The 27,051-nt window shown below is 39.0% G+C and overlaps 1 protein-coding gene across 1 annotated transcript in view; it reads left to right on the top strand.

Moving 5' to 3' along the window:
• The window catches only part of TMED10 (transmembrane p24 trafficking protein 10), a 49,816-nt gene extending 25,551 nt beyond the window's left edge, over positions 1-24,265 (top strand). Inside the window, exons 3-5 of the mRNA XM_059914695.1 lie at positions 4,260-4,333; positions 20,511-20,637; positions 21,074-24,265. Of these exons, the coding sequence (XP_059770678.1) occupies positions 4,260-4,333; positions 20,511-20,637; positions 21,074-21,195 (323 nt within the window). The 3' untranslated portion in view covers positions 21,196-24,265. The remainder of the gene's footprint in view (positions 1-4,259; positions 4,334-20,510; positions 20,638-21,073) is intronic.
• Positions 24,266-27,051: the final 2,786 nt, after the last annotated feature.

Below are 27,051 nucleotides of genomic sequence, written 5' to 3'. Positions count from 1 at the left end.
TCCAACATATTCCCAGGAATAACAAAAGAACCAGCTGCTTTCAACAGTTAACCAGAAATTGACCCCTGATCTAAAGTGGGTCAATTTAGCCTAAAAGCTAAGGGAGTTTGCCTGAAGTAAATGGAATAATAGATTAAGAATAGAAAATTAAAAGACTGTAATCATGACTGATACCCTTCTCCCTGCCCCCACCCCTGCCAGTTCCAGGATGTCTCAACAGTATTCTAGACATTTCCACATAGTTGTGCTATTCTTACCTCAAAACTCAGACATCTAAGACTGTATTCATGACCTACTCTTTCAAATTAGTTCCCCTCACTCATCCTTCCAGTTACTTGGGCTCACATATTTGAAATTACATACTTTTATCTTTTCCAGTCTGTCATCAAGTTATGCTGATACTTCTTTCAAAATACCTCCTGTATCTGCCACCACACAGATCTGAACTCTAATCTTTCAAATCATGGATTATGTCATTAGCCTTCTAACTGATATCCCTGCTTTTAATATATCCAAATACTGCCACCAGATATATCTCCTAAAACACATCTTTCATTATGTCAGTCCTTTTTCAAAAGCTTTCCCTTCTTTGTAGTGGCAGTAATATTCCTGTTCTATAGAATGAAACGCAGAATCATGAAATTTTCAAGCTAGAAGGGATTTTAGGCATCATGGCTTTTAATAGTCTTTATACTCTTGCTCCATCCCACCTTATCTTCCTCTGCCCATCAGGCCCCAGTCATTCTGGTTTGCTCTGCCTTCTAAACATGTCACATTTATTCATTTGTTGGAATGCTCTCTTCCCATATGAACATAGATTTACCTTTAGTTTTGGGGTTTTTTTGTTTTTCTTTTTTAATATTTATTTATTTGTTTGTTTCGGCTGTGCCAAGTCTTAGTTGCCCCACGCGGGATCTTTGTTGCGGCGTGTTTAGTTGTGGCATGCAGACTTCTTAGTTGCAGCATGCGGACTCTTAGTTGAGGCATGCATGTGGGACCTAGTTCCCCTACCAGGGGTCGAACCCGGGCCCCCTGCACTGGGAGCATGGAGTCTTACCCACTGGACCAAAGGGAAGTCCCTACCTTTAGTTCTTTTAGAATGCATTCCTCAGCCGTTCTAGTCTGCTTGATATCTCAATCAGTTGATTGATTCATCCATCACTGTTCTAGGTGTTGGGGATATAGCAGTGAATAAAACAGAAGTCTCTGTTCTCAGTGGAGCTTACATTTTCATTGGAGCAAGCAGACAATAGACAAATATAAGTCAACTGGGGGCTTCCCTGGTGGTGCAGTGGTTAAGAATCCACCTGCCAATGCGGGAGACACAGGTTCGAGCCCTGGTCCAGGAAGCTCCCACATGCCGCGGAGCAACTAAGCCCCCGTGCCACAATTACTGAGCCTGCGCTCTAGAGCCCGCGAGCCACAACTACTGAAGCCTGTGCACCTAGAGCACATGCTCTGCAATAAGAGAAGCCTGCGCACCACAACAAAGAGTAGCCCTTGCTTGCCTCAACTAGAGAAAAGCCCGCGTGCAGCAACGAAGACCCGATGCAGCCGTAAATAAATAGATTTATTTATTTATTTATTTATTTATTATTTTTTTTAAAAAGTCAGATGGTAATGAGGGCTTTGGAGAAAAAGCAAACACCTTAAGATGCTGAGCATGTCTCAGAAACAGCAAGGAGGTCAGTGTGGCTTCCTCTGAATAGTGCATCACTTACTGATTGGATTGTTTATTTAAGTATTTGAATATATATATATCTCTCACACACACAGCCTTGTGTTGTTTAAGTGTCTCATGTGTATATCTTACATTCCCAATTTTGAACTCTTTGAAGGCACAGATTATCTTTTGTTCTGAATTTCTTATATGCTGATGCTGTGCATGTAAATGCCTAGGAACTAGTTCAAAAATGTGTGTGTATATATGTATAAATGTATGTGTAAACACACGTTATAGCCAGCACTCAATTTCTAGTTACATTTGTGTTTATTCAGCTGTTTATTCTGTTATGAAGACCTGATACCTTGTAGTCTTTGGAGCACCTTTTAAAAGATTGTCTATTTGTCAGGCAAATGCAGAGAGAAATTTCAAAGGGTCTTTTTACAAGGGAGACCCTTTATGGTCATGATGTCAGCTATGGCGATAGGCTGGCTGTTCTGTGCAAGAAATTGTATGGTCTGGACTCAGATGGTCTGTGGTTTTGTGGTTTCATTCGTGTTTGAATAATGCTAAAGCTGTGCTGTGGCAAACAGAGATAGTGGGAAGAGTCTGTTAGGAAGAGAATATCTTGATCATTCGGACCAGGCGGAGCTGTGAGCTGCTTGGATTTCACAACTTTTTAAGTGAGGAAGGAGAAACAAATATTTGCATTGAATCTCTTATGGGCAGTGCTGTGATCAGGCTTGCACATTGGATTTGGGAGAAGAGACCTCTCTGGGTGTCACTTTTTGTTTTGCTTTCTTTTGTTTTGGAAACCTAATTGGTTTAATGCTCAGAAGGTATCTGTGACTTGGCTTAGTTTCTTTCTTTTTCTTTTTCTTTTTTTTTAATAAATGTATTTATTTATTTATTTATTTATTTTTGGCTGTGTTGGGTTTCCATTGCTGCATGCGGGCTTTCTCTAGTTGCAGCAGACGGGGGCTGCCCTTTGTTGCGTGTGCAGGCTTCTCATTGTGGTGGCTTCTCTTTGTTGCAGAGCACGGGCTCTAGGCACGCGGGCTTCAGTAGTTGGGGCGCACGGGCTTAGTTGCTCCGCGGCATGTGGGATCTTCCCAGACCAGGGCTCGAACCGGTGTCCCCTGCATTGGCAGGCGGATGCTTAACCACTGCGCCACCAGGGAAGTCCTTGGCTTAGTTTCTTGATCCTACCTATTCAGTCTTATTTTATTGCTTTCAAACTGATCTTTCTAGTCTATCCAAAAGAACTTCTTTACTGTCTTTTAAACATGCCACAATCCTTTCAATAGCTGAGTCTTTGTTCATGTGTTCCCTTCTGTCCAGATACTTTGTCTGCCGTCAGGTGCTCCCTCTCAAGTGAAGTCTGTCCACAACTAATCTCTTCCCTCTTCTAACCTTTGCTCCATAGCTGGGATTGCCTGAACCATTTTTGTTTTTTCCTTAAAGTTTTATATGCTTTGCATTTTCACTGTAGCTGGTATGCATATTTATGTCTTAGATGCCCATAGAATTATTTGAAGGCAGAGATTGCAATCTCCAGCACGGTTCTAGCACCTTGTGAGTTCTCAATGAGCAGTTTTTGAACTGACATTTCAGAAAATCTCCAATGTTTCTCAGGGTACAGTACCATTCTCTATGGCTTATGGTCTCAGGAACCACGATGCTTAACTGGCAGTATTTCCCAAAACTCCTTATTTCATGCAGGCAGTGTTTAATTATACAAGTAATCAGGTGAATTCCAGGAGATTGAGACTGAGCAGTTTTCTGGGCCTGTTTTGAATCTTTCCCTTTCTCCTACTTGATGATTTAAGAATAGGATTCCTTTTGATCAAGCTGAATCAGATTATCTTTTCTAATATGAACATTGCTCTGTTGGTCCTACTATCCCAAATAGACTTTTCTGTTTGTAAGAAGTATCCCTGAGAATTTTACTCTTACTGTTAAGTTTCTTCTTGGGCTCTTCTAAAGGCTTTGTGGGAATAGTCCCATAACACTTTATTTACCTATCGAAATGGCCTTACATTGACCAAAATGTTTGAAATAAGTGGAATAGTAGACAAATCCTGTGTACTTTTCAGTACTCATATTTGTATTAAGTAAATTCAAGCTTAGCATATACCCAGTAATCCTTCTCTCAAAATTTCACAGGTCAACCTTTTCAGATGTGGCCATGTGCCTTTTCAGCCTAAGTTGGTGCCCACTACCTATTGGTCTATAGGCCACTCAGTTGTATGCTGTTGTGACTTTTATTTCCTAATCCAGTGAGCCTGTGTGTTTTCTCTTCCCCTGTTCTGTTCCTCTGTAGTACCAGCTGCAGTATCTTGTGTCCTGCTCCCTCAGAGATGTTTGCCAGCAGCATGTTCTTGTCACTTTCTGGCACCCCACACAGATAGAGGCTTTGTCTGGAATGCTTGTGATTTTTCGCCAGAGCCAGGAATTTTCTGCAGCTGAGTAGGGGGAGGAGTTGCCGCTGTTTCCCTCTATTGAGAGGGTAGGGCTTAGGGAGAGGGAGGGTGGGTGGGTGATTTCCCGGAATTTTAAATATTCCGCACAATGAATCCTTTGATTTCTTTCTCAGGAACAGGGCGGATACCTGACCAACTTGTGATCCTAGACATGAAGCATGGAGTGGAGGCGAAAAATTACGAAGAGGTACGTCCTGCTGTAACAGCCAGTAGAGGCAGTAGCTTGCTGTTCTGTGAGGTTTCTGTGACCTAGTTAGGCCAACAGGCTGTGCTTTGCCCAGAAGGCTGTGGTTTTCTCAGCAGTCATGTGATAACCAGCTTGATATAAAAAGTTGTGTTAACAGCCTTGAACAATAATTCTGGCTGTGCTGTCAGCCAAATGACTGGACCAACTGTCCCATAGAAATGTTGATGTGATAAAACTCAAGCCTATGCCATTAGTACTCTTGAGGTGTCTGAAACCAGATATATATTTACAATTTTTAAAAGCTGGAATTCATTTATGTTAATGTTCAAGGTTAAGAAAAGTGATTTTTAAAAAAATTCCTATGGCTTTTATTCCCAGACTGACAGCTATATATATAGCTAGGGCATAGATTCAGTGCTGTTTTAGACTTGAACAGTTGTGCTGTCTTTGAGAAACACAATAATCAAAAGTAGCTTTTAGTTAAAATAATTTCAAGTTTTTCAAAGAGAGAGCAAGATGGAAGAAAAAACTGCAAGAGACTAGGAGTTTTGCTGACAGGAAGTATTGTAGAGAATAAACATAGGCATTTATTTGGGTGGTAGGGAGGTGGAAATGTGCATAGAATTAGGGGAAGGGAGACCAAGCCCTTTTAATCTCAATTATTGTGAGAGACTCTGGGGGCAGCACAAAATGGTTCTTCAAATGAAGAGCACCTTTGAAAAACCACAAGAACTATTTAAGACTGGAGGATTGATCTTTACAGAAAGATAAGAGTGTTTGTACCGAGATCAGTCTTTTTACAGCAGTACCTGAAGGCATGAAGAAAAGAGGTGGGGTACAGGAAATGTAAATGGCTTTTGAAGAATGTAAACTGAATAAACAAAGGAAAGTTGTTTTAAGTGATTTAAGAGAATTTTCTAGGAATGATGAAACAGGAGAAGTTGTTCTATCTTTGGTCAGAACTTGGAAGGGAAATATCCTAAAATGGAAGATTGGAAGCGACTGGCTGGTTCTACAACAGGAAGTAGTACTACAATGATTGCAGCTTTCCAGGTCTTTCCTCTTTTTTCCTAGTTCATGTGTGTGTTCAATTGAACAAAACTAGACTGAGTTATTTGTAGGGAATAAACAGGAGCAAGTGATGCAGTTGTGAATGGAAGACAATTCCTAGTGAGACTTTGATTTGCTTGTTTCTGTCTCCAGGCTAGTTTAAGTAAAAGAAATAAAGCAAGAGCTTCTTTGTTTGATGAACTTAAGAGTAAACTGAAAAATCCAAGAATCCTAATTATATCTGAATAAGAGCATGTAAGTTAAAGCACTGTTGTACGGTATAAAACACTAAGGAAAATGTTGTATTATCATGCGGTAGAAGAATAGGTAAAATGATTTTCAGTTTTTGAGTACTGCTGCTATATTCTCAACCTCAGATTGGCTATTAGACATAGCTTGTTTTTCTCTAAAACAGATGGTATTATTGTGAGTTTACGTATAGAATGATGTGGACGTCACTATCGTATGGCATTTTTTTAAATTATTTTTTTAATATATCTTTATTGGAGTATAGCTGCTTGACAATACTGCACTAGCCTCTGTCGCACAACAGAGTGAATCAGCCACATGCACACATACATCCCCATGTCCCCACCCTCTTGAGCCTCCCTCCCACCCTCTCTATCCCGCCCCTCTAGGTCATTGCAAAACCGAGATGATCTCCCTGTGCTATGCAACTAACTGCTTCCCACTAGCTATTTTACATTCGGTAGTGTATATATGTCGATGCTACTCTCACTTCGCCCCAGCTTCCCCCTCCACCCCGTGTCCTCAAGTCCATTCTCTATGTCTCCGTCTTTATTCCTGCCCTGCCACTAGGTTCATTAGTACCATTTTTTTTTAGATTCCGTATATATGCGTTAGCATACGGTATTTGTTTTTCTCTTTCTGACTTACTTCACTCTGTATGACAGACTCTAGGTCCATCCACCTCACTACAAATAACTCAGTTTCATTTCTTTTATGGCTGAGTAATATTCCATTGTATATATGTGCCACATCTTCTTTATCCATTCATCTGTCGATGCACATTTAGGTTGCTTCCATGTCCTGGCTATTGTAAATAGTGCTGCAACGAACATTGTGTTACATGTCTTTTTTTGAATTATGGTTTTCTTAGGGTATATGCCCAGTAGTGGGATTGCTGGGTCATATGGTAGTTCTATTTTTAGTTTTTTAAAAAACCTCCATACTGTTCGCCATAGTGGTTGTATCAATTTACATTCCCACCAACAGTGCAGGAGGGTTCCCTTTTTACCACACCCTTTCCAGCATTTATTGTTTGTAGGTTTTTTTGATGCTGGCCGTTCTGACCGTTGTGAGGTGATACCTCATTGTAGTTTTGATTTGCATTTCTCTAATAATTAGTGATGTTGAGCATCTTTTCATGTGCCTCTTGGCCATCTGTATGTCTTCTTTGGTGAAATGTCTATTTAGGTCTTCCACCCATTTTTTAATTGGATTGTTTGTTTTTTTGATATTGAGCTCCATGAGCTGTTTGTATATTTTGGAGATTAATCCTTTGTCCGTTGTTTCATTTGCACATATTTTCTGCCATTCTGAGGGTTGTCTTTTCGTCTTGTTTATGGTTTCCTTTGCTGTGCAAAAGCTTTTAAGTTTCATTAGGTCCCATTTGTCTATTTTTGTTTTTATTTGCATTACTCTAGGAGGTGGGTCAAAAAAGACCTTGCTGTGGTTTATGTCAAAGAGTGTTTTTCCTATGTTTTCTTCTAAAAGTTTTATAGTGTCTGGTCTTACATTTAGGTCTTTATTCCATTTTGAGTTTATTTTTGTGTATGGTGTTAGGTAGTGTTCTAAATTCATTCTTTTACATGTAGCTGTCCAGTTTTCCCAGCACCAGTTATCGAAGAGGCTGTCTTTTCTCCATTGTATGTTCTTGCCTCCTTTGTCGTAAATTAGGTGGCCATATGTGCGTGGGTTTATCTCTGGGCTTTCTATCTTGTACCATTGATCTATATTTCTGTTTTCGTGCCAGTACCATACTGTCTTTTTTTTTTTTTTAATACAGCAGATTCTTATTAGTTATCCATTTTATACATATTAGTGTATATATGTCAATCCCAATCTCCCAATTCATCACACCACCACCACCACCACACCCGCCACTTTCCCCCCTTGGTGTCCATACGTTTGTTCTCTATATCTGTGTCTCTATTTCTGCCCTGCAAACCGGTTCATACTGTCTTGAATACTGTAGCTTTGTAGTATAGTTTGAAGTTGGGGAGCCTGATTCCTCCAGCTCCATTTTTCTTTCTCAAGATTGCTTTAGCTATTCGGGGTCTTGTGTGTTTCCATATGAATTGTAAAATTTTTTTTCTAATTCTGTGAAGAATGCCACTGGTAATTTGATAGGGATTGCATTGAATCTGTAGGTTGCTTTGGGTAGTATAGTCATTTCCACAATATTGAGTCTTCCAACCCAGGAACATTTGTATATCTCTTCATATGTTTATGTCATCTTTGATTTCTTTCATCAGTGTTTTATAGTTTTCTGACTACACGTCTTTCACCTCCTTAGATAGGTTTATTCCTAGGTATTTTATTCTTTTTGTTGTGATGGTAAATGGGATTGTTTCCTTAATTTCTCTTTCTGATTTTTTGTTGTTAGTGTATAGGAATGCAAGAGATTTCTGTGCATTAATTTTGTATCCTGCAACCTTACCAAATTCATTGATTAGTTCTAATAGTTTTCTGGTGGCATCTTTAGGATTTTCTATGTATAGTATCATGTCATCTGCAAATAGTAACAGTTTTACTTCTTCTTTTCCAATCTGTATTCCTTTTATTTCTTTTTCTTCTATGATTGCCGTGGCTAGGATTTCCAAAACTATGTTGAGTAAGAGTGGCGAGAGTGGACACCCTTGTCTTGTTCCTGATCTTAGTGGAAATGCTTTCAGTTTTTCACCATTGAGTATGATGTTTGCTGTGGATTTGTCATATAAGGCCTTTATTATGTTGAGGTAGGTTCCCTCTATGCCCATTTTCTGAAGAGTTTTTATCATAAATGGGTGTTGAATTTTGTCAAAAGCTTTTTCTGCATCTATTGAGATGATCATATGGTTTTTATTCCTTAATTTGTTAATGTGGTGTATCACATTGATTTGCGTATATTGAAGAATCCTTGCATCCCTGGGATAAATCCCACTCGATCATGGTGTATGATCCATTTGATATGTTGTTGGATTCTGTTTGCTAGTATTTTGTTCAGGAATTTTGCATCTCTGTTCATCAGTGATATTGGTCTCCAATTTTCTTTTTTTGTGATATCTTTTTCTGGTCTTGGTATCAGGGTGATGGTGGCTTCGTAGAATGGATTTGGGAGTGTTCCTCCCTCTGCAATTTTTTGGAAGAGTTTGAGAAGGATCGGTGTTAGCTCTTCTCTAAATGTTTGATAGAATTTGCCTGTGAAGCCATCTGGTCCTGGACTTTTGTTTGTTGGAAGATTTTTAATTACATTTTCAATTGGGAGATTGGGATTGACATGTATACACTGATGTGTATAAAATGGATGACTAATAAGAAAAAATAAATAAATAACAACAAAAAATTACAGTTTCAGTTTCATTGCTTGTGATAAGTCTGTTTATATTTTCTAATTCTTCCTGGTTCAGTCTTCGAAAATTGCACCTTTCCAAGAATTTGTCCATTTCTTCGTAGTTGTCCATTTTATTGGCGTATAGTTGTTTGTAGTAGTCTCTTATAATCCTTTGTATTTCTGCAGTGTCGGTTGTGATGTCTCCTTTTTCATTTCTAATTTTATTCATTTGTGTCCTCTCCCTTTTTTTCTTGATGAGTCTGGCTAAGGGTTTATCCATTTTGCTTATCTTCTCAAAGAACCAGTTTTTAGTTTTATTGATCTTTGCTATTGTTTTCTTCGTTTCTATTTTATTTATTTCTGCTCTGATCTTTATGATTTCTTTCCTTCTACTGACTTTGGGTTTTCTTTGTTCTTCTTTCTCTAGTTGCTTTAGTTGTAGGGTTAGATTGTTTATATGTGATTTCTCTTGTTTCTTGAGGTGAGATTGAATTGCGATAAACTTCCTCTTAGAACTGCTTCTCCTGCATCCCATAGGTTTTAGGTTGTCGTGTTTTCATTGTCATTTGTTTCTAGGTATTTTTTTATTTCTTCTTTGATTTCTTCTGTGATCTCTTGGTTGTTTAGTAGTGCACTGTATAGCCTCCATGTATTTGTGGGTTTTTGTTTTTTTTTTTTTTTTTTTGGCTGCATTGGGTCTTTGTTGCTGTGTGCAGGCTTTCTCTAGTTGCAACGAGCAGGGGCTACTCTTCGTTGCAGTGTGAGGGCTTCTCATTGTGGTGGCTTCTCTTGTTGCGGAGCACAGGCAGGCTTCAGTAGTTGTGGCACGAGGGCTCAGTAGTTGTGGCTCATGGGCTCTAGAGCGCAGGCTCAGTAGTTGTGGCACACGGGCTTAATTGCTCCACGGCATGTGGGATCTTCCTGGACCAGGGCTCGAACCCGTGTCTCCTGCATTGGCAGGCGGATTCTTAACCACTGCACCACCAGGAAATCCCTGTATTTGTGTTTTTTACAGTTTTTTTCCTGTAATTGATTTCCAATCTCATGGCATTGTGGTCAGAAAAGATGCTTGATACGATTTCAGTTTTCTTAAATTTTCCAAGGCTTGATTTGTGACCCAAGATGTGATCTATCCTGCAGAATAATCTGTGTGCACTTGAGAAGAAAGTGTATTCTGCCACTTTCGGGTGGAATGTTCTATAAATATCAATTAAATCTATCTGGTCTGTTGTGTCATTTAAAGCTTGTGTTTCCTTATTTATTTTCTGTTTGGATGATCTGTCCATTGGTATAAGTGGGGTGTTAAAGTCCCCTGCTATTATTGTGTTACTGTCAGTTTCCCCTTTCATGGTTGTTAGCATTTGCCTTATATATTGAGGTGCTCCTATGTTGGGTGCATAAACATTTATAATTGTTATATCTTCTTCTTGGATTGATCCCTTGATCATTATGTAGTGTCCTTCCTTATCTCTTGTAACAGTCTTTATTTTAAAGTCTATTTTATCTGATACGAGTATTGCTACTCCAGCTTTCTTTTGATTTCCATTTGCATGGAATATCTTTTTCCACCCCTTCATTTTCAGTCTGTATGTGTCCCTTGGTCTGAAGTGGGTCTCTTGTTGACAGCATATATATGGGTCTTGTTTTTGTATCCATTCGGCCAGTTTGTGTCTTTTGGTTGAGGCATTTAATCCATTTTACATTCAAGGTTATTATTGATATGTATGTTCCTATTACCATTTTCCTAATTGTTTTGGGTTTGTTTGGTTTGTTTTTGTGGGTCTTTTTCTTCTCTGTGTTTCCCACCTAGAGAAGTTTCTTTAGCATTTGTTGTAAAGCTGGTTTGGTGATGCTGAATTCTCTTAGCTTTTGCTTGTCTGAAAAGCTTTTGATTTCTCCGTAGAATCTGAATGAGATCCTTGCTAGGTAGAGTAATCTTGGTTGTAGGTTTTTCTCTTTCATCACTTTAAGTATATCCTGCCACTCCCTTCTGGCCTGCAGAGTTTCTGCTGAAAAGTCAGCTGATAACAGCTGATATGGGGTGTCCTTTGTATGTTATTTTTTGTTTTTCCCTCGCTGCTTTTAACATTTTTTCTTTGAGTTTAATTTTTGTTAGTTTGATTAATATGTGTCTTGGTCTGTTTCTCCTGGGGTTTATCCTGGATGGGCCTGTCTGCTTCCTGGACTTGGTGACTATTTCCTTTCCCATGTTAGGGAAGTTTTCCACTGTAATCTCTTCAGATATTTTCTCAGACCCTTTCTTTTTCTCTTCTTCTTCTGGGACCCCTATAATTCGAATGTTGTTGCATTTAGTGTTGTCCCAGAGGTCTCTGAGATTGTCTTCAGTTCTTTTCATTCTTTTTTCGTTATTCTGCCCCTCGGCAGTTATTTCCACGATTATGTCTTCCAGCTCACTTATTCGTTCTTCTGCCTCAGTTATTCTGTTATTGATTCCTTCTACTGTATTTTTCATTTCAGTTATTGTGTTGTTCAACTCTGTTCTTTAGTTCTTCTAGGTCTTTGTTAAACATTTCTTGTATTTTCTCAATCTGTGCTTCCATCTTATTTCCAAGATTCTGGATCATCTTTACTATCATTACTCTGAATTCTTTTTCAGATAGATTGCCTATTTCCTCTTCATTTATTTGATCTTTTAGGCTTCTACCTTGATCATTCATCTGTGACATATTTTTTTGCTGTTTCCTTTTTTTTTTTTGATGAGTGGGATTGTGTTCCTGTCTTACTGGTTGTTTGGCTTGAGGCTTTCAGCACTGGAGTTTGTACACTGTTGGGTAGAGTTGGGTCTTGGTGCTGAGATGAGGACCTCTGGGAGACCTCACTCCGATGAATATTCCCTGGGGTCTGAGGTTCTCTGTTAGTTTGGTGGTTCGGACTTGGAGTTCCCACCACAGGAGCTTTGGCCTGACCCTTGGCTCGTGAACCAAGATCCTGCAAGCTACGCGGAGCGGCAAAAAAAGGGGGGAGGGGGAGAACGATAACAAAAAAATAAAATTAGACTAGGAAACTAGCAGATATGTTAGAAAGAATATAAAAATAAAAATATAGATGAAACAACAACCAGAAGGTAAAACAGAACCACAGTAGTAAGAAAGAGGAGGAGAGGAAAAAAAATAAAAGGTGGAAAAGGCCTTGGCTGTGGAGGGTGGGACCTAAGCAGGGGCAGGGTTTGGGTGGTGGGTGGGACCTATGCTTAGGACTTATGCTTAGGGCTGGAAAAGGCCCGGGGGGGTGGGGGGTGGGAGGTGGGGCTTAGGCTCAAGGAACAGAAGGGGCTCAGAGGGTGGGGGACCCCACCTGGGAGCTCAGCAGGTCTCCAGGCTCAAGTGGGCAGGGCCATCCCAGAGGGCCCCCTCCCACCCGCCTCTCCTGATCTCCCTGGCCTCTCTCCTATGCCCCCAGGACCCACGCGGCCCCAAGGGGGCCTCTGAGGGCGTAGGACCCAGCCCGAGAGCCAGGCAGACTTCTCCGGCCGATTGGGCAGGGGATAGCATGCTCCCCCCTGATCCGAGCCCCCAAGGGTCCCTGCAGGCATGGGAAACCCTCCCACCCTCAGCCACCCCTCAGAAGCGCTGGTCCTATCTGGCCTCCACTTCTCCTCCCCTCTCAGTTCCCCCACATCCTACCAGTTAACTTGGGGTTTCCTCCTGTCACCTTGGGCGTGGAGGTCCCCCACCAGCATCCTGCAGGCGCCCTAGTTGTGGGGAGACGCAGACTCCACATCTTCCCACGCTGCCATCTTGACTCCGCCCCCCCCATGTGGCATTTTAGAATCCCCATACCTCCTGGAATTTCCATCATCCTTGGACTTTGTTGACACTGGGAAAGGGCCTTTATCTTTCATGACCTTTTACTTACCCAAGAGGGGAATCCCTAGCAGAAAGGAAACCACAGTGCTTCCTTTGCCTGCTTCCTGCTTCGGAAGTCTGGCATGTCCTAAGCCTTTCTTTACGCACATGGTTGCAACACAACTCTAAATTCTCTTTCTTAACCAAGAAACTCCTCCCACTGCTTTCTGCGGTGGTCTACCTCCCCACTCCCCCACCCCCCAAAAAGCAGATTAGACTGAGACAGAGGAGGACAAGTGGTTATTACACAGGCCAAAGACTAGCCCTTTTCTCAGTCTGTGGCTAGGCTGCCTTAAACCTTGCTCAGAAATAGCTATTAGTTGTCTCTGGGCTAATGCCTGTGACAAGAACATAGATAGTAGAAGCACTTGTTGAGTGGTTAATTACCAGAGAGCAGTGAGCATATGTAGAGGTTTTGAGGCATTTAATTTCAGGCCCTTGAGGCAAGGGAGAGACTTTATCTCCAGAGGATTGCGGCCCTTCAGCATCAGTATTTAGATTCAGGAAAGTGGCACATTTCTTTTAATGTTTTTTTCACATCACAGCTCTCCCTCACATTTGCAGACTTCCTAATTCTGAAATCCCATGTGGTCCTGTAAGATTCAGTAGTAATTGCTGTCTAAATAGCTGGACAGAGTACCACACTACCTACTAAATTGTTATGGAGGATTAGTTAATGCATGTGAATTGCTATGTAAACATGATACAAATGTAAGGTGACATTATTTGAAGGCAGAATGGTTGCCATTTTGTAAAGAAGCATAGTCTTGTAGTTTGCATTCTTTAAAGAGAAAGAATGTGTATTTCCTCAGAAATAAAGCACTTTTGATTCCCTCCGTTGTATTTTAAGGACCTCTCACCACTATCAGAGGGTGGCATTTGCCCCTCAGAGGGTGGCATTTTTGTAGAATCAGTATGTGAATTGAGCCATTTCTTTTTAGTTTGTGGTCTGTGAACTAGAACAGCGGTTTGGAGGGACTTACTGTCTAATCTTACAGTTGTGGGAATGAAGGCAATTATCCCACCAAGAAGGAGCTGTCTGACATATCCTCTAACTCTTGGGCTGTGTATGTCCCCTCTTGCTTGGATGTCAGCATTTTCAACTCAGCTAAAGTCATGTTTTGCCTAGTGGTTCTATTAGTATGCCATTTGCTACCAACAAATACACCAAAAACACAGTTGCAGTTGTTGGAGCAACAGCTGAAGGCTTTCCAAAGGTTCTGTTTCTCTGAACGCCCTCATGAAGGAGGAACTCTGGTTTTATATACTTGATCCAAAATCCCTTTCTTGACATAAGTTAAATGAAATAACATGGGAGGCACCTGACACATAGGTGATCAGTTCAGTAGATTTTAGTTCCCTTCTCCTACCCTTTCTAGAAACTGCCAAATGGCTATGACAGAGTAAATAGGATCTTTCTAAATTTCATTCATTTAGCCCTAAGGTTGGCAGTATTAGCTGGACTTATTTTGGCACATTGTTGACCTTTTGACCTTCATTGAAGAAGCCTGTGATTCACATGCCCCCATGCATAAGTAGACTTGCCTTTGGGTGTACAACTGTCTTCATTATCTTGATTGTGTTAGACTGGATGGTCTCCACTTTTATTGCTATGCTTCTAAAATTTGCAGGGGCTGTGGAGTGGGGTGTGGAGATAACAGAGTCATTTGTCTGAATCTGGCTCTCCTCAAGAAGCTTCTCTCTTGAGTTTCTCAGTGTTCCACCAAGGGAAAGAATCTAGTGATTCTCTAGAGGCTGGTTTCACATGTGTGTTTTAAGAAGCAGTCTTTCAGATTTAATACCTTTCCTTGGTACAATTACATAGAACTCTGAACTCTTTAGATTCACATCATCATTAGAGGAATGGAAGATTTGGATATGGTTTAAGAAGAGTAATTTTACAGTTATTTTGGAGGTGTCGTAGATACACAGGGAAAGCTTTTCCAAACAGTACCTACCATTACAGATGAAGAGTGATAGATATTGTGGTAGAGAGAACTTTTTCCTAGGCAGTGGGCCTGGTGAAGATGAATGCTGAGTGAAAGTAAATGCAGAGTGCTCTTAACATACAGGGAGTGTGTGCTTCAGGGGACCAGCAGCACATATCTGCTATGAGAAAGTTGGCTCCTTAAAGAAGGCATAGGATGGACCTAATGGGTTAGCTACAAGTGTGTACCATGTATCAGGCATGTGGGACTACACAAAGTATATATCATTCTAATTCTGTTGAGTTCAAGATCCAAACTAGTGTGGGGGAAAAGGATAAAAAGCAAAAACAATGTGAATATGACAATATATGATTGAGTGTTAATTGTGTGACACAGTCTAAGTGTTGTAGGGCATTAGGGAAGAGGGAATCAGTGTTAACAGTAGTGGTTAAAGGAGGCTTCATGGTTAAGGCTGGAAAGATAGGTACGATTTGGATACACTGAGTGTGTATGCTTTTGGAAGTCAGGGATTCATTTTTGCTTACATTTTACAGCAGAGCTTTGCAGTTGTTTTGTTGTTGTTTTTTATTTTTATTTATTTATTTTTTTAGTGGGGGACTTTAAATTTATTTATTTATTTATTTATTTTGGCTGTGTTGGGTCTTCGTTTCTGTGCGAGGGCTTTCTCCAGTTGCGGCGAGCGGGGGCCACTCTTCATCGCGGTGCGCGGGCCTCTCACTTTCGCGGCCTCTCCCATTGCAGAGCACAGGCTCCAGACGCGCAGGCTCAGCAGTTGTGACTCACGGGCCCAGCCGCTCCGCGGCATGTGGGATCTTCCCAGACCGGGACACGAACCCGTGTCCCCTGCGTTGGCAGGCGGACTCCCAACCACTGCGCCACCAGGGAAGCCCTGTTGTTTTTTAAAATTAATTTATTAATTTATTTATTTTTGGCTGTGTTGGGTCTTCGTTTCTGTGCAAGGGCTTTCTCTAGTTGGGGCAAGCGGGGGCCACTCTTCATCGCAGTGCGCGGGCCTCTCACTATTGCGGTCTCTCTTGTTGCGGAGCACAGACTCCAGACGCGCAGGCTCAGTAGTTGTGGCTCACGGGCCTAGTTGCTCCGCGGCATGTGGGATCTTCCCAGACCAGGGCTCGAACCCGTGTCCCCTGCATTGGCAGTCGGATTCTCAACCACTGCGCCACCAGGGAAGCCCGCTTTGCAGTTTTGATGCTAAATAAATGCTTTGGTGACCCTGGGTAGGGAGTCAAGAGACCGTGGTACTGCTAGTCTTGGTCTTCCCCTCAAAGGACTGAATAACTTTATGGAATCATGAGTTTCCTCATTTGTAAAATGAAGTCTCTTGTAGCTCTGATATTTTTGATTATTTAATGGTTAAATGCAGTCTACAAGGGGAATGCTACCTCCTAGTGGAGAACCTATGGTACACATTGTCAGATAGGGTTTGCTTTTATCAGACTGTTGGCAAAACACACATCATCCTTCCAACCGTGGAAGAGAAAAGTAGACTAGAATAATGGCCTGCCTTCGTGAAATGTATAATTTCACATTCTTACGACGCTTTGAACATTGAATCAGATGTTTTGAATAGCAGAACAACAGTCAGTGGGGATATTGATAGAGGTTTTCTTGTTAGCTTTTTGTACTGACTGATGTAAAGTCTTGATGATACTCTTCTTTTCTTCTTCTTCTTATTAATTATTTATTTGGCTGCATTGAGTCTTAGTTGCAGCACGTGGGATCTTCGTTGTGACGCTCAGGCTTCTCTCTAGTTGTGTGCAGGCTCCAGAGTGCATGGGCTCGGTAGTTGCAGCACGTGGGCTCTCTAGTTGTGGTGCGCAGGCTCAGTAGTTGTGGTGCACAGGCTTAGTTGCCCCGCAGCGTGTGGGATCTTAGTTCCCCAACCAGGGATTGAACCTGCGTCCCCTGCATTGGAAGGCGCATTCTTAACCACTGGACCACCAGGGAAGTCCCTTGATGATACTCTTTGAATGCTTAGTCCTGGGCAAGCGAAGAGGGTCTACTTTAAAATACTTAGGATAATTTGTTTTAAAATTTTATTCTATTAGTTATAAAAATTAGAGTAATGCAGTATGAAACCTATGAAGTTTGACTGATAACCTGGACAACTTACCCAGATCTTTGTGGCCTACTATAGCTCATTCACTTCACTTTTGATCCAGATAAAACTTAGTCTAGTCATCTGGTTTTCTTCACCAAATTTTTGTACCTACAGAATAAAATATAAACTCAGACTTGGATTGCAATTCTAGCTCAACCAAGCTCTGAGACCTTGGGCAAGTTATTTAACACTCTGAGCCTTAATTTCCTCATCTGAGAAATTTAGGAATAATAATATTCACCACATATAGGATTATGTTATGAGGATTAAGTGAGAGTATAAGATATAAAATACGGATCACATTCTGGGTATATAGTAATAGGTCTAATTCATTATATTACCTTCTTCATCCTCATCCTCAATTTAGCTCCAGCCTAACTTTTGAGCCTTATATTTGCTATTACCCACCACCCACCCCCAAGCACGCGTGCACACACACACGCGTACATCTGCCTACTTATAACTAGGCTACTCATGTCCTCCTAAGCAGGGCCTGCACTTTCTTCCCATATCTGTCTCTCTCATCTCTTAAAATCCTGTACAACTTGTATGACCCAACTCCCCTACTTCCTGTTAAGCTTTCCTTTATTCTTCCAATTGTAATTAAGTTCATGCTACTTTCTTTCCATTCCACTTCCAATGTGTACCTTTGTTGTAGAAGTTAATACATAGTGCTTTATATTATGGTTGTAGCTTTTTAGGTGAGCCTCTCCACGAGACTGAGCTTCTTAGGAGCAGAGATGATAATTTATCTTGGTGCCTTGCACATAATAAGCACTCAAAAAAACATTGTTAGGGTATTAAAATGTTAAAAAACAAAACAGAAAAACCTTTTTACATTTGTATTGATTTCTAGGTTTAGATTAAATGTAGAAATATATTCATTATTTTTGTTATTTCCACTGAGTATCCATGATGTGTTAGATGGTTGAAATAGCAAGTTGGTTTTCAATATTGTTTTAGTCTTTTGGCAATTCTTTAAGTTTGCTAGATTTTAAACTAGTATCAAGAATAAAGGTAGTTATCAGGCAGAGATGTTTTTTAGGGAAAGAGACCTTCATCCCACTCAAGAAGTCTGCAAATAATTTACTGAATTAAGGACAGGATTGAGTAGGGATTTCATTGAGAAAATGAAATCGACTTGGATGATATGTTATGAATAGAAGTATAGAGTCTAGAGTAGGTCCTATACTAGAAAAGGGGTTAGGAAATTGAATGATTAAGTAAACAGTGGCCCATATGCCATATGGAATACTATGTAGCAGTTAAGAAGTATGAGGTGAATCTACAAGCACTGAAGTTTTTGGAAAGATTTTATTAAATGAAAAGAAGGAAGCCATAGAACAACATATACATTATGATCGCATTTATAAGTATGTTTTTAATTATATTTTCCTATGTACATTTATATACATACAAAGGCGTAAATAGTGTGTTATCTTCTGACAAGGTCTAGAAAGATGTACACCAAGTTCATAACCACCTCTGGGAAGAAATGTGTGGATGTGGGGATTGAGGAGCTATGAAGATGGGCCTTTTGTTTTTGTTTCCTTTGCTTCTGAATAATTTAAATTCTTTAGTAAGGGGACATATTTATATGTTTCTTGTACAGCTAAAAAATAAATGAAACACCGGAAAGGAAAAGGATTGGGAACAGGTTTGGGGGACTATATTCTACAAAGGCTATTCTCAGTACCAAATTTATTTTCATTCCAAGCTCCTTTTTGGGGTTTTAGGCCTTTGGACTATTGTCATTTAACCAAAAAAAGGGTGGGGAGTTAGAAGTAGTCTTCAAAGTAATTTTTAAGAATATTATTTTCAGCTGGCAGAGAGAGGGTACAGCCATAGTTTCACTTCCAGTTCCTTTTATAAGTTTCTATTTAAGGAGCCTTAAAGCACTTATCTCTAAAGATGTATCATGCTGTTGCCTTCATACTATCTCATTCAAGAAGCTTTGGAGGGGAAAGCATATACCAGGAGGGAAAATGTTAAACAGCCTAAGGTTCAGCTTATCATATATGTCTTGTATCTTTTTCCTGGGGGGATTTCTATGCTCTGCACCTCTATATGAAATCAATTAACAGATATATATTGTAGGTTAATGGCAAAACCTGGTGTTTAGGTATTCAGCTAAGAGTGTTAGCTCAGTGTATTAACTAACCATTGTAAATCTTATACCCAGTTAGCTTTATTCTGTTCTGTAGCTAGCTGTCAGTCAAGCTATTAACTGTATTCAACATTTTACAATTGTAAGAAAATGTACATCCAGTGAAAGAAAACTTAGGTGGATCATTACAAATCCATCACCATATTTTAGGTACCTTAAATATAAACTCAAGTTTTATATCCCTATCTTAACAGCAGTTTTTAGTTTTCTTTTATTTTAAATAACTTTGTCTTGTTCTTCACAGGTTCAATGAAGAATATAGTTTAGTGAAGAGAACACAAGAACACCCTCAAACTATTCCCATTCATCCCACATTAACTGCTATTAACATTTAACAGAGAAAAAGAACAAGGAAGGTGAATTGGACAGAAGAGAAGAAAAAGTAGGGAGTTATATAGAGAATGTATAGGGAGTAAAGAAGCAGATGTAGAAATATTTTTTGAAGAGTTCTCTGTGGAAAAAATTTAAGAGCAACTGGTATATGAGTTTTAAGATCTGGAAAACTCTGGTGTTATATCCCCATTTTAATACAAATCATAATCTAAGATTGATAAAGAAAAAAAAAATAGAATAATGAAATCCTCTCTCTGATCATATATGCCTTTAGTTACTAGATACTCTTGGAGGTTTAACAGTGGTCTGGGGTGAAAAAGGAAGACAGTTTATTTCTCATACCCTTCATTCCTTAGCACATAGCGATGTCCTTGGAGACTTATTTTGATAACTGGCTATGTAATTTAAAAACAAGTGGGGATATGGGGATATATGTATACATATAGCTGATTCACTTTGTTATACAGCAGAAGCTAACACAACATTGTAAAGCAATTATACTCCAATAAAGATGTTAAAAAACAAAAACAAAAAAACACGCAGTGCAATTTTTTTTTTTTTTTTTTTTTTAAGCAGAGAGCTAGGATTCATCTGGGTTCTAGAGCTCTGTTACAAACCTTAAAGCTGTTGTGGGATTTAAATGAGCAAACCAGAATTCTCTAATTTTGCATCTTGAGTTACTATCTTAATGTTATAGTTATATGTACTCTCTCATTCCTGTGCATTCCCTATTGGGAATTTGGTGTGTTTTCTTCTCAAAACCACATTTGACTAATACTATGGCGCTCACACTTATGCTAATAATATTGCTTATTTCTTAGACAAAAGTGGAAAGGCAAAGTAAAATGCTTTATTAAAGTCAGAAATCTTGGAAAAATAATATATCTTATTTTATAGGCTACCATATTATAGGACTACTAAGGAGGTTTTAATCAAAATTAAAGTATAAAAAAAGTCTGAGATGGAAACATATAGACAGTAGGGAAGGGAAGAAGCCCAAATTTTAAAATGTGTTAGAATGATGACAGAAGAAATTTTAAGTTTGGTGAAACTTTTAAAAAGACTCCTCTGTTATGTTGTGTTCTTGACTGGAGCAGCTTTTTCAGGGAGTGTGTTCATAATTCCTTTCTTTTCCAGATTGCAAAAGTTGAGAAGCTCAAACCTTTGGAGGTAGAGCTACGACGCCTAGAAGACCTTTCAGAATCCATTGTTAATGATTTTGCCTATATGAAGAAGCGAGAGGAAGAGATGCGTGATACCAATGGTGAGGGGAGGGAAGCTCTTGTTTCTCAGTACGTGCACCGTAAAGGAGATAGATCCCCAAACTTTAAATTCTGGTGTACCTTTTTCTCAGTTTTGCCAGAGGGAGTTGTGTGGAAGGATAATTGCTTACTTCGGTGTTGTTGCTCTACAGGTAAATGAGCCTTGTTAGATTTTCAAGGGAATAGCAGTTTTTTCTGTGATAAGCAGTTGACCATATTCTCAGTCAGCTTTTAGTGTATCAAACTAATAGTACTAATCTTTGTAATTTTTAACATTTATGTATAGAATAATAAAAATTTAAGAAAAAAACTTATCTGAAGTCCTACTGTAAGGCCTAGGGGCAGAGTGAAGCTAATTAATTGCCTTTTCCCCCTGGCCGTTTTAGCCTACTGAGCCTCACTTCATTACATTTACACTGCTTTTGTTTTTTTTTTTAGAGTCCACAAACACTCGGGTCCTGTACTTCAGCATCTTTTCAATGTTCTGCCTCATTGGTCTAGCCACCTGGCAGGTCTTCTACCTGCGTCGCTTCTTCAAGGCCAAGAAGTTGATTGAGTAATAAAGCCCAGTCTCCTCCCACCTTGTATCTTAGCCAGCAGAACATCGCTGGGATGTGCGTGACCTAAGGCATCCTACCAGCAGCACCATCAAGGCACGTTGGAGCTTTCTTGCTAGAACTGATGTCTTTTGGTGTGGGAGGACGTGGGTTACCACCTACACCCAATAAGTCAAAGAGGGACTTCTTTTTAACTTGGTAGGATTTGGACTGGTTTTGCAACAATAAGACTATTATAAGAGTCACCTATGACAAAAAATAGGGGTTACCTAGATAATGCCAAAGCCAGCATTTGTACTGGGTTTCCTCGTATGATCTGTTTGAACCATGTTTTCTTTCCTTCTCCCACTTGCTCACCAGCTTGGGCTTCCACTCTAGTTCTTTTACCAACATTTGTATGACCATGTTGAACTTGTTTCATTCTGATTGTCCTCTTTGGATTTCTGTGTGACAACACTATTAACTTTCTCTTGACCCTTAGCTGAAATGTTTAGATAGCTTCTGGTGATACCCTTTCATAATTTTATGTCTCTTGAAAGTGTAATGGATGTGACACCTCATAGAACTGAGCTTTGAACTGTAGATTACTCTTAAAGAAAATTTCATTTTAGAGAATTAAAATACTTGTGCTCAGCCGCTTGAACTTTTTCTTTTTGTGTATTTATGTGTGTTTAGTTCCATGCAGTTTTATCACATGTATGGATGTGTGACCACCACCACAAGATGCAGAACCGTTTCATCACATGGATCCCTTGGGGTACCCTTTTATAGCCACAGTCTCCTCCTTCCTTAACCCCAAGCCCCAACCTCTGGCACCACTAATCTGTTCTCCATCTCTCTAATTTTGTCATTTCAAGAATGTTATATAAATGGAATCACATAGTATATAACCTTTTGAGATTGACTTTTTTCACTCAGCATAGTGCCCTTGAAATCCATCCAAGTTGTTGCATATATCACTAGTTTGTTCCTCTTTATTGCTCATTAGCACTTCATGGTGTGGATGTACCACAGTTTAACCAGTCACCCACTGAAGGACATCGCTGTTGTTTTCAGTTTTGGGCCATTACTAATAAAGCTGCTGTGAACATTCATGTACAGGTTTTTATGTGAACATAAATTTTCATTTCTCCGGGATAAGTGCCCAATAGAGCAGTTGCTGGGTTATATGGTAAACACATGTTTATTTTTGTAAGAAACTGTCCTGCTCTTTTTTCGGAATGACTGTGTCATTTTACGTTCCCACTAGCAATGTATGACCAATCCAGTTTCTCCACATCCTCACCAGTATTTGCTATTTTTTTAAAAATTTTTTTAGTCATTCTGAGAGGCATGTGTAATGATATTCACTGTGGTTTTAATTTGCATTTTCCTATTAGTAAATGGTGTTGAACATCCTTTCATGTGTTTATTTGCCATCTGTATATCTTCCTCGGTGAAATATCTGTTCCTTTGCCCATTTTGTGATTAGATTGTGTGTTCTTTTTACTACTGAGATTTTTTTTTTTAATTGAAGTATAGTTGATTTATACTATTGAGTTTGAGGAGTCCTTATATATCCTAGATACAAGTCCGTTGTCAGTTATGTGGTTGCTTAAATTTTTAACATAACTTCTACAAAGGAAAAAAATAAGTAAAATTTATGAAGACTTTACATGGCAAGTCACTGACTTAATTTCTGTTCTTATGTATTCCATCTAGAGAATTAGGACATATGAAGTATTAAAAAGTAACACATCTGGAAGGATCATGAATCGAGTAAATACCTGAAAATGTATGTTATAAAAGCAAATCCAATAATCACTTTGGGAATATGAGGTGCCTAAAGGCCAATACTAAGGTAAATAAGAGAAAGTGTGGACACGAATGACCATGTTCATAAACAACAGTGAAAAATAACATCACTTGATATTTTCCCCACTTCTCCCAGTAAAGTGGGTGGGAGTTTGTCCTTTCTGTAATCTCTTTTTTTTTAACCCTACTGACTGTTACAGGGCTTGTCCCATCGCAGTGACAAGCATTACAGGACTTAGGGCTCTGCAGCTTGCAGTTAAGAAGCAGCATGTTGGAATTAACAGAGAACGGTGCTGTCATGACCTGGATAAAGTACAAAGGGGAAAGAGGGAGTGAGTTATGTTGTTAAACTCTCAGGCTGTTCTGTAAATGTTCCAGCTATTGTGAACCCAAAAGCCTTTTTCCCCCCTCTTTTGACTCCCTGTATGCATTCCTCTGGTGTGGCATAAAAGTAGTTCTTTCATTAATTTGTGCAACATTGCCATCTGCTGTTAAGAATTGATAGATACTGTTTCTGAGAACCTGGCAGCCAAATCTCACCATAAGGGCAGCAGATGTTGAGAAAGTCTATCTGTGGTATTACATATACTAAACAACAGAGGATACATCCAAGCAGGGAAGAGAATAACCAAATTTGTGAGTTAAGATCCATCCTTAGACGTTTAAAGGTGAAATACTGTTCTGTACCATTAGCCTAACAAGAAACTCTTTCATATTTCTGACTGGTGCCTTTCCCCTTTTTAGAAACAATGAAAGCTACTCAGTTGGTTATAGTCTTCTGTTCTGACAAAATGTCAAAGAAGAAGATAGGAGAGGAAAATATTTTATTTTGCTGATGTTTTGTTCCCAAATGTGACTTTGTGAAACTGAAATTCTTTCCTGTCCTTTCCTTTTACTCATGCCAAGACTACAAACTTGGAATTTGTGCTTTTGGTTTAAAGTTCGTTGATATCACAATTTGATTTTATCTAAAAAGTAAAATTATTTGCTTTTGATAAAAGACTAGTGCAAGAGCAAATCAGCTTTAAAAACGAATATGTTATCTGCTTTCCTCCATTTTTGAACCTGTTATTCAACAAAGCCTGTAAATTATTGATGAAAATGATAGTTTTAAGTAAGCTTTGTTATACCATTGTCATAAACCCCTGTCATAAGCTGTTTTTCTGTTTGTTTAATGGAAAGAGGCATGTGGGATTTATGGATTTATACAGATTCACTTGTAAGTGTTGGATTGGGGATTTTTGTGTAAATTTTCTCAAATAAAGGCTAGCAGAAACTATTTTAGGTGTATTTTTCTGTTACTCTTGAGTATCTCTTTGTCTGGATTGGCAATAATTCCTCCATATTCCTCAGTATTAAAGTATGGCAAATTATATGTGACGAATTAGAGAAAAAATGTTTGTAATTTACTCCAGATGGATAAAGTTTATGTGAGCTAGTAAAAGTTTATTATACTTTATATATAAATGTATAAACTGTATATAATATCTATATTAAAATAATAATACTTAATTATACATGTTCAGAAAGATCAAATAGGGTTCTGTAAGCCAGGAATTCTCTGTAGCTTCTCTGTTTTAGAAACTGCTAGTGGAATTATTCCTACAGAGGGTCTTCTCCCTTTCCCTCAATTCTTAAAATACCCCTCCCAATTTAGAACCCCCCCCCAGGACTTGCTTTTTTGACCCATCACATCTATGCAAAACTCCACTCCAGCAGGTAAAGGCCATTTTCTCCGTTCCTTTTACTTGCAGTTGAATCTTTTCCATAAAGCTTCTTTTTTTTTTAATTTTTAATTTTATTTTTAGTTTTGGCTGCATTGGGTCTTCGTTGCTGCACGCAACCTTTCTCTGTTTGTGGCGAGAGGGGGCTACTCTTGGTTGCGGTGCATGGGCTTCTCATGGTGGCTTCTCTTGTTGCGGAGCACAGGCTCTAGGCACGCGGGCTTCAGTAGTTGCGGCACACAGGCTCAGTAGTTGTGGCACACGGGCTTAGTTGCTCCGCGGCATGTGGGATCTTCCCGGACCAGGGCTCGAACCCGTGTGCCCTGCATTGGCAGGCAGGTTCTTAACCACTGTGCCACCAAGGAAACCCCATAAAGCTTCTTTTTAAGAGTCAACCTGAAGTGATTTACACATTGACTATCTGGCCTCTTATTTACCCTCTACCTCCATTCCCCCAAAAAACAGTTAATAAATTATGTCAGTGAATCTGTAGTTTATAAAGTAGTGGTTCCCAACATTTAAGTGTAAATACTTTAACATCAAAAATGTCTTATTTCTTACTGATATTTTAGAGAACATAAATAATGAATGAATTCAGCAAAATGTGTAAGTGAATGTAAATTTAATTGTCTCAACAGTATATATGTTAAATGGTTGTACATGTTCTACAAACTATTAGCTATTCAGTCTGCTACAGTGGTATCTCATATAGCATGAGCCCCATTAATAACATGAATTTTTCTAGTACCACATTTAAAAAGTAAAAAAAAAACAGTTGAAATTTATTTTCTTTTATTTTTTTAATAATTTTTATTGGAGTATGGTTGATTTACAATATTGTGTTTTTCTGCTGTACAACAAAGTTAATCAGTTATACCCGTACATATATCCATTCTTTTTTAGCTTCTATTCCCATATATGTCATTACAGAGTATTGAGTAGAGTTCCCTGTGCTATACAGTAGGTTCTCATTAGTTATATATTGATATTTTATATATAGTAGTGTATACATGTCAATCCCAATCTCCCAATTTATCCCTTTCCCCCTTGGTAACCATAAGTTTGTTTTCTACATCTGTGACTCTATTTCCGTTTTGTAAATAGGTTCATTTGTACCTTTTTTTTTTTAGATTCCACATATAAGCGATATCATATGATATTTATCTTTCTCTGTCTGACTTACTTCACTCAGTATGACAATCTCAGGACTTCCCTGGTGGTCCAGTAGGTAAGACTGTGCTCCCAATGCAGGGGGCCCAGGTTCGATCCCTGGTCAGGGAACTAGATCCCACATGCATGCTGCAACTAAGAGTCCACATGCCGCAACTAAGACCTGGCATGGCCTAAACAAATAAATAAATATTTTTTAAAGTATGACAATCTCTAGGTCCATCCATGTCACTGCAAATGGCATTATTTCGTTCTTTTTGATGGCTGAGTAATATTCCATTGTATATATGGTACCACATCTTCTTCATCCATTCATCTGTTGATGGACATTTAGGTTGCTTCCATGTCCTGGTTATTGTAAATATTGTGAAATTAATTTTAATAATACATTAAGTTTAATATATCCAAAATAGAATGTCAACAATGTCAATATAAAAATGTAAAAATGACTGAGATATCTAACAATCTTTGTTCCATATAAATTCTTTGAAATCTGGTTTGCATTTTACAGCTACAACACATCTTACTTCAGACTAGCCACAATTCAAGTGCTCAGTAGTTTCGTGTAGCTAGTGGCTACCACATTGGACAGTGAAGCTATAGACTTTGCTAAGTACTTTGGTAGTTTCTTTAATATTACCAGTAACTCTATGGCCCCTGGAAATCATCCATTCACAAGTGAGAACTTCTGCTATATAGCATCCTAATTATTCACTTGTTAAAATATAAAATGGAAATACTGTTTTTTACCGGAAGCACTTTAAAATCAGTTATACCTTTAAAATGGTGAGTATTTCTGGACTTATGAATATTCAAAAGTCAGATATTTAGTTTCATTTATATCTAGTACAATGAAGTACTGAACTTGAGTTTCTGTTTTGTATTCTCTAAGATGGAACAGGACATTTGTTAAGCTTTGTATCTATGCATTATAACTAGAACATAATATCAGGCTAAACAAGTTATAGAAAACTGTCTAGTTCCATATTGCAAAGATGCCAGAAAAGTGAATTTTTTTTTTTTTTTTTTTTAAATCATTCAGGGCCACTTTGGACAGAGGCTCTGATTCTTTTAAATTTTTTTTTTTTTTTTTTTTTTTTTTTTAATTTTACTTATTTATTTATGGCTGTGTTGGGTCTTCGTTTCTGTGCGAGGGCTTTCTCTAGTTGCG

Source organism: Balaenoptera ricei, chromosome 2, assembly GCF_028023285.1.
Source record: "Balaenoptera ricei isolate mBalRic1 chromosome 2, mBalRic1.hap2, whole genome shotgun sequence".
NCBI lineage: Eukaryota > Metazoa > Chordata > Mammalia > Artiodactyla > Balaenopteridae > Balaenoptera > Balaenoptera ricei.
Note: the sequence above shows the minus strand (reverse complement) of the source record. Positions and strands in the feature narration are given on the sequence as shown.